The following is a 7,636-nucleotide window of genomic DNA, read 5'->3' on the forward strand; positions in this document are numbered from 1 at the left end:
TTAGTGTATGTAAAATGGAAAATGATATATTGACCGTGATATATTCCCGAAATATATTACGCAAGAGACAAAACAATGGGACCCATTTTACCCTTATCAATCCCAATGCTAGCACCGCTCATCGACTGCCGTTGATTTTCTCTTCAGGATATATCACATATATATTTCGGTAAGTGTAGCCTCATTGATGTAAAATAATTTTTTCCAGATGGAAAAATATTGCTATTGATAAATCCAAAAATATTAAATACATGTAGAAATTATTTTTTATTGAGCAAGAAAAACTTTCAAAATCTCGATTGGTCGGTGATTTAACGTGTATCGGAATTAAAATTAGGCAAATCTAAACATATTTTTGTCTACTTGTGGGGTGGTCACAACTTTGGGTCTGCATGGGCCACCATAATCTCAGGACCCGACTTAAAGAACATCCTCTTGTTAACAGAACCACTACGTAGTGGGAGACACCATGCGACATTTTAAAGGCATTGTAGTGGTATAAAACCACACACTACAATGGTATAGAAGCTGAATTAAAACTAAGTAAAGATGCACAACAAACATAGACACAAAGATATACGTGGTTAGGTATGATTACCTACTTCCACGGGGTGAAAAGATGAATGTTATTATTTCTTTTCTTTGATTACAAGGTGTTCTCTCCTTCTCAAATGGTGTAACTCTCAAACTCTCAAACTCTCAAATGTAGTGTCTTATTTCTCTCTCTTTTAACCTGCCTCACTCTCTCGACCAGCCCTTGTATTTATAGTCCAAGGTCGACATAAAACAGAATTACAATGTTGGTCACATTACATCAATTTTAGTTGTTCCCTATCGGACCTGCACTGCTCGCTCGACTTTCTGGTTTGATCGATAGAGTCTTGGTTTTTGATAGTTCTTCACCAGAGGCCGAGTCTTGATCGTCTGGTTAACACGATGTCACCCTTCTTTCTTCTTGTTCCTTTGTTTGACCATCTTCCTTCGTCTGACCGAGTGCTTTCTGATCATTCGCGCGACCTGTCAGGAGATAAAGGTCACGTCACATCCGACAACTGTTGGGCCATCACGTCCGACCCACGTGATACCTCGCTTTTTGCGTCATTCGGTTCTATCATGTGCTTCTCCGCTCTTTTTTCTTTGGTGTATCATAGCTTAGGATCTTGCCACCTAGCCCTGTGGATTATCTACACCTACATTTATGCCCCTTCTTTCGCTCGTGTGCTTGGCACGAGGGAAAGAAAATCGTTCCACCTTCCCACGTCCTCGAGCATGTGAATTCCGTCATGCAGTCTCCCACTAATTCTCCCTTTATGACTTGTAACCGTTGCTGTCGGTCGAGGCGCTGCATCCTATAAATATCTCCCTTTATGTCCTCTTTCTTTCGTTCGCCATTTTCAGAGAAACCAAGCGTTGTTCTTCCTTCTTCTTTTCCTTCCTTCTTTGCCGACACCATTAATTCCGGTGACCCTTTTATCTTCTCAGCCTTCCTCTTTGTTGTTTCTATTGGTGAGGTTTGCGACAGTCGTGGTTGGTTCTTCTTTTTATTTATCTCTCCATCAAAGTTCATATCTCTCCTTTCGCTTTCTGCCATGGCTACTTCTTCTCCGTCAATGACTGAAAAATGTGTGTGAGTGATACCTTCTCCGAGGGTGATGTTGTTTCTCTTGATTTCTTGTTTTGTCTTGAGAGTCCTTCCCATCAAGATTATCGTGCTATAAATTCCCTTTTCCCTGATGATTCTCCTTCTTTTTCATGTAGGGCTGATAAGAGGATCTCCAAAGACTTGTCTGACGATGAGTTCATTGAACAGTTGAAGGAAGAATTTGGTCTTCAAAACTATGAAGTGACCCTAGTCTCGGGCCAAACGGGTGTGTTGAAAAAGTCCGATGTCGATAGGTATGAGCAGTCATCCGAGGCAGTCATCGTTACTCGTGGGCAATTAGAACTTGGTCTTCGCTTTCCTTTATACAACCCTGCTAGCCCTTTCTACTACGAGGTGTTGTCACAACTTCGTCCGCTTCGGGCCTTGACCCAGTGGAATGGCAACACTTTCCGCCTGATGAATGAGTGGAGGGATCGAGGCGAGGGTCATGGATCTACGGCTGATTGGTCGACCTATAAGCCTGAAGATGCTCCTAATTATACTTTTGCCAATTTCTTCGTGAACTATCGGAGCGGGACAACTACCAAAGGCGACCTTGCTGGTTTTGCTGCTATCCCTCATCGTCTGAAGTCTATGCCTGAGGGTGTAGAACGATTGATGCTATATGTTGATCCCCTTGGTAAAGGCTCCAACAAGCGTGCTCGCCACACCAATGACCCGTATTGGGACCGAGTTCCACTACTTGTTCGCGGCCAAATTTTGCATGGTAGCTTCCCTCCTCCTTAATTTCCTACGGAGCCTTATCCATTCTGGGTGATTAACGATGATAGGGTATGTTGCTTTCTTTCCACTTTATTTGATTCCTATTGTATCGGCTTGGGGTACTGATTACTCTCTTGTCGTAGGTTAAGCCTCAGGGAAAGTCTACCAAATCGGCTTCTATTTCCAAGAAGAGGAGTGATGGCACAAGGGTCGAGGAGGATTATAGGAAGGTAACAAACATATAGCTTTTATTCTAAGTACATGTACTTGCCCATGTTTTTTTCCATCACGTGTTCTGACGCTGAACCTTGTGCAGAAATTCCCTAGGCGCGAGGATGAAGATGTTGGAGGGTCTGATACTCGTGGTAGTGAAAGTTTGGTTCCAAGGTGTAATCCTCCTCAGGGGAAGGTGGCGGCAAAGGGCGTGGTGTTGAAAAGCTCGGAGGTTGTGATCGATATCCCCGATCAAGACGATGAGGACGATATATTCGGGGATGATCATCTGTTTGATGAGGATGCTGGTGGCCAGAAGGAAGCAGAGGTTTATGTGGAGACTGCTGTTGTGACTCCTGTCGTGCAGTGTGGTGATCAGGGGCCGACCCAAATATCACTCCAAAAGTTTCCCCAGAAGGATGTTGGGTCTCCCTCGGGTGTTCAGACGTCCTTTACCATATCGGGCCCTATTTGTCATTCACTTGGCGCGTTGCACTCTGAGGAGTTCGGCTCCTATACTGATGAGCAGATGATTGCTGTCGTGCCCCTGTATCGTGATATCGCGCCGGTCTTTGATAATTTGGTAAGTGATTTGTTTGCACTTTTCCTTTGGATGTTATCGGGCCCCACTAATCTCGTCTTGGGATGGAAGTTGTAGGCGTTGAATCGGTCGAGGTTGGAGGCTGCTCTCCGTCGATAGGAGATTAGGAAGTTGGATGCTTCTCTTCAGCAGGAGAAGGAACGATCTCGTGATTTGGAGATCAAACTCTCTGATGCGCAAGGTATATTGTTTGCAATAGTTTTGTTGATTGAGTTCTTCGTACCAATGTCCAGAGTCAATTATTATTCTTCTAGACGAAATATCTAGTATAGATCTAGACGCTTCTTCGGAGTATAGGCTTATGAAGAGAAAGTGGGATATCGAGAAAGATCTTGTGGAGAATCTTCGACAACGAATTTTCAATAAGGATGGGAAGATAGACCGACAAGAGTCCGAGATCCAGCAACTTCAAGAGGAATTGGACAGCGATCGCCTGTTTGAGTGTGTCCCCGAAGAGATAGATAACTTACGGGCCCGCTTGGGCATCTTTCAAAGACTTGCTGGTGATAAAACGTTACTAGCCGATAATCTGGAGAGTCAAAATCGTTCCCTTAGACTTCAAAATCGAGATCTTCATGAAGATCAGCGACGAATTTTGAGGGAAAAAGTTGTGGCCGAGCAGTCCAACCGATATCTTCTTGAAAGGACCAAGGGTTTCGATAAGCTGTCCAGTGACCTAGAGTGGACCCAAGCCCGGTTATCGATGCTACAAGTGTCCTATAACCGTCAGAGGGCCGAGTGGAGTGATCAAAAAAAATATTGTCCTTCGAATGAGTTCAATGAACAATACTATAATGAGTTAACCTTGAAGCTTTCTAAGGCCGAGGACGAGTTGGCCAAGTCCGTGGAGTCGTTAGAATCTGTATTGCCAATTCTGTCAGGTCTCTGGAGTGCATGTTGGGGCGACCTTAAGACCTAGTTAGTTTGTTGTTTTTACTTCGTATTCTGCTATGTTCCGTGTTTAATATGCTTATAATGTTTTGTTGCAGCCGAGCAAGGTCGTGTCAAGGATCTGGAGAGAGATGTGCAAAATCTCGGGCAGGAGGTGGAGCAGTGGAAGAAGGATGAAGGTGAGGTGAAGGTTAAGCTTCATGCCGCCGAGGCGAGGTCCGAGCAGCTTTCTCAGCAGATTGTGGACGAGAGAAATGCTCATCAGAGCGAGCTTGTTGAGGCGATCAAGGCCGGTGTGAACGAGTACATCGCGCAAAAGCGCCGCGAGGTTCCTCAGAGAAAGGGGGGAGCCGGTGCTGTTCCACCCAGGAGTTGATCATGTCTTTTGTAGTGTTGCGCCACTAATTTTCCCTTTGTCGCGGGTTGTAATTCGTTTGAACACTTGACCCATGCTTCTTTGAACAACTTCTTTGAATGGCGTGCTGCGTCGCCAAGCTTGTTTCTATTTTTTCTTTTCCTTGACAATTTCCTCCTTTATCATTGTGTTGACGTTGTTTAATTTTATGGTTGCTATCTTGTTTTTTGTGCTCCGTATCTGCATTTGATGTCACATGAATTAGTATTAGTGCCTTTTCTGTCGAACACACTCAAAAAGGAGGGTCATCGGGCGCGATGCCATGTCCCAGCCGAGGTATCTCATCACTATCTTTTAGATTCAGTGGAAGGATTTTAGTCGTCCTAGTTCTAGGCCCGATAATCCCGAGTGGTTATCGACCAACCAACTCGGGCAAGTGGTCACGACCACCTGCGATGGGGGTAACCTTTCAGATGTAAGTAGGTTACCTAGCTGGGAAGAAATTTTATCTTAACAACCTTTGGTATCTGGCTTCCAACCACCAGTACCCTTAGGCTAGCTCGGCACTTGCACACTGCCACTGCCCAGAGTATCGAATAGCCAGTCGACTGTAAGTCACCTTGGCACTTCGACGCTGGCTTTGCCCCGAGTACGAATGACCATTCGAGTGTAAGTCACCTCGGCACTTCCTCACTGGGTTTTCCCCGAGTACGAATGACCATTCGAGTGTAAGTCACCTCGGCACTTCCTCACTGGCTTTTCCCCGAGTACGAATGACCATTAGAGTGTAAGTTACCTCGACACTTCCTCACTGGCTTTGCCCCGAGTACGAATGACCATTGGTCGCTCATGTCATATTTCCTACCCCTCGCGGTTTTAAAGAAATGAATGACAAGTATGTTTACCTGTTTCCCTCGAACCCCTCATGGGTAATAGAGTTTCATATGTTGAGTGTTCCACGGTTTTAACTCGGACTTTCCGTCTGGTTTGATTAATTGAAAATCTCCCTCGCCAGCTTTAGACACGATTGTGTATGGTCCTCCCCACCTTGCCGCTAGTTTACCTCCCTTTTTGTCACGTTCCCAATCGGCTAGATATTTCAACACTAACTGCCCCGGTTGAAACTCTCTTGGTCGAACTCGTTTGTTGTATTCTCGTTGTAGTCTCCTTTGGTAATTCTCCATTTTTTGCAACGCCATCTCCCTTGTTTCCTCCAAGTCATCGAGCTTGGCCAATATTAGATCTGTCGATATGTTTCGCCTCCAGGCTTCAGTTCTTGTGGTGGGTATCATTGCTTCAATTGGTAGTATCGCTTCGGTTCCATAGGTCAGCATGAAAGGTGATAGCCCTGTTGCTTCCCTTCGAGTGGTTCGATAGGCCCATAAAACATTGTAGAGTTCTTCGCACCAATCACCGTATTCTCCATCTAATTTTTTCTTCATATTGTCGGCGATAGTTTTGTTTGTGATCTCGGCCTGCCCATTACTTTGAGGGTATATGGGGGAGCCTTACTTTTTCTGATGTTGTAGGTGTTAAATAGTAGGTCGATATTTTCTCCCTGGAGTTGTTTTTCATTATCCGATACGATGGCTGTCGGTACTCCAAAACGACATATGATGTGCTCCTAAATGAACCTGAAGACGTCCTTATCACGGATATGTCTCAGTGTTGCCGCCTCCACCCATTTAGTAAAGTAATCCGTCGCTACTATTAAATATTTTCTATGCCCCGATCCCACATAATGGTCCCACGATATCGATCCCCCACTTTGCGAAGGGCCAGGAGCTTACTACCGAGTCTAGAGTTACTGACGGTGCATGTATCTTCTTACCAAACCGCTGACATTCTTCGCAAGCTTGCGCCATTTGTTTTGCATCATCGTTCATATGCGGCCAGAAGTATCCCATCGTTTTCGCTCTCGCTGACAGACTTCGTCCCGAGCTGTGATTTCCGGCTGCTCCATAGTATAGTTCATTCAAGATTGTCTGGCCTTCTTCCTTACTTAAGCATCTTAAGAGTGGTCCCAGGTATGATTTCCTGTATAGGATTCCGTCTCTTAGCTCGTAAGCGGCCGATTTGCTTTTCACTTTGTTGATCTCGGGTCGCCCCTTGGGTAACTCGCCCGTCTCCAAGTATGAATGAATCGTCTTTCTCCAATCTTCGTCCGGATATCTGTCGGCCGTGTTGATAGCCACGTCGACGTGCACCTTGGGTGTCTCTGGTATAGATGGGGCGAGGAGTCTCATGACACGAATACCCTCCACACTTGGGTCTGTGAGTTGGGATGCAATATATTCCAATGCGTACGAGTGTCGATTATCTTTTCTGCATATGTGGCGAAATTTGATGCTGGGGATCTGGTCGATATAAAATTGGGCGATCTCCCAGTACTTCTGCAAAATCGGGTCGTGGATGGCGTATTTTCCTGTGATTTGACGGATCACCAACTGCGAGTCGTTAGTTAGTCTTACATCTTGTATGCCCATCTCGACGATTAATCTCAGGGCGTGAATCGCAGCTTCGTACTCGGTGACGTTGTTTGTCGCCTTAAATTCCAATCTAAACGAATGGACCATTTTTCGTCCCTTTGGTGTGGTAAAGACTATCCCAAGTCCCGATCCATCTTTGTTCGACGCTCCATCGACAAATACTTCCCAACGTGATGGGATACTTGCTTCGAGTAAGTCGGCCGGGTCTTCTTGATCCTCTTCCATTCCGGGTATGTCCTCGACCTCATCTTCGTCGCTTAGTGGAAAATCTTCCAAGAAATCTGCCACTACTTGTGCCTTCACTGTTGTCCTCATTTCGTAGAAAACATTAAACTGTTTAATTTGCGCCCCCCATTTGGAGATCCTTCCAGATCGGTCTGTATTGTCCAGTACCGCCTCAATAGGTGATTTTGTGAGCACTCGGATCCGATGGGCTTGGAAATACGTCCTTAGCTTCAGGGTGGCGAAAGATAGCGCTAGAATCATCTGTTCCATCCTTGTATACTTTTTCTCGGCCGGACTTAATGTTTTGCTGATGAAGTAAATAGGATTTTCCTCGCTCCCTTCATTTCGAACTAAGACTACACTGATAGCATATGAAGTTGCTCAGAGGTATAATGTGAGGACCTCCGATGGCTCGGGTCTTTGTAATACTGGAAGACTTGCAAGATGTAGCTTAATATTCTGAAACGCCTCCTCACAGGCGTCCGTCCATTTGAATT

At 45.3% G+C, this 7,636-nt stretch overlaps 1 protein-coding gene across 1 annotated transcript; it reads right to left on the reverse strand.

The window, feature by feature from the left end:
* Window positions 1-6,146: 6,146 nt before the first annotated feature.
* On the reverse strand, window positions 6,147-7,409 carry LOC113294417. The gene has a single exon (XM_026542813.1). It carries the CDS (start codon window positions 7,407-7,409, stop codon window positions 6,147-6,149), a length of 1,263 nt encoding a protein of 420 aa, XP_026398598.1.
* Between the last annotated feature and the right edge of the window lie 227 nt (window positions 7,410-7,636).

Source organism: Papaver somniferum, chromosome 7 (genome assembly GCF_003573695.1).
Source record: "Papaver somniferum cultivar HN1 chromosome 7, ASM357369v1, whole genome shotgun sequence".
Taxonomy (NCBI): Eukaryota; Viridiplantae; Streptophyta; class Magnoliopsida; order Ranunculales; family Papaveraceae; genus Papaver; species Papaver somniferum.

What these genes read in the sequence shown, in the direction of transcription:
- LOC113294417 (XM_026542813.1), bottom strand. Translation starts at nt 7,409, where the DNA reads ATGGAACAGATGATTCTAGCGCTATCTTTCGCCACCCTGAAGCTAAGG.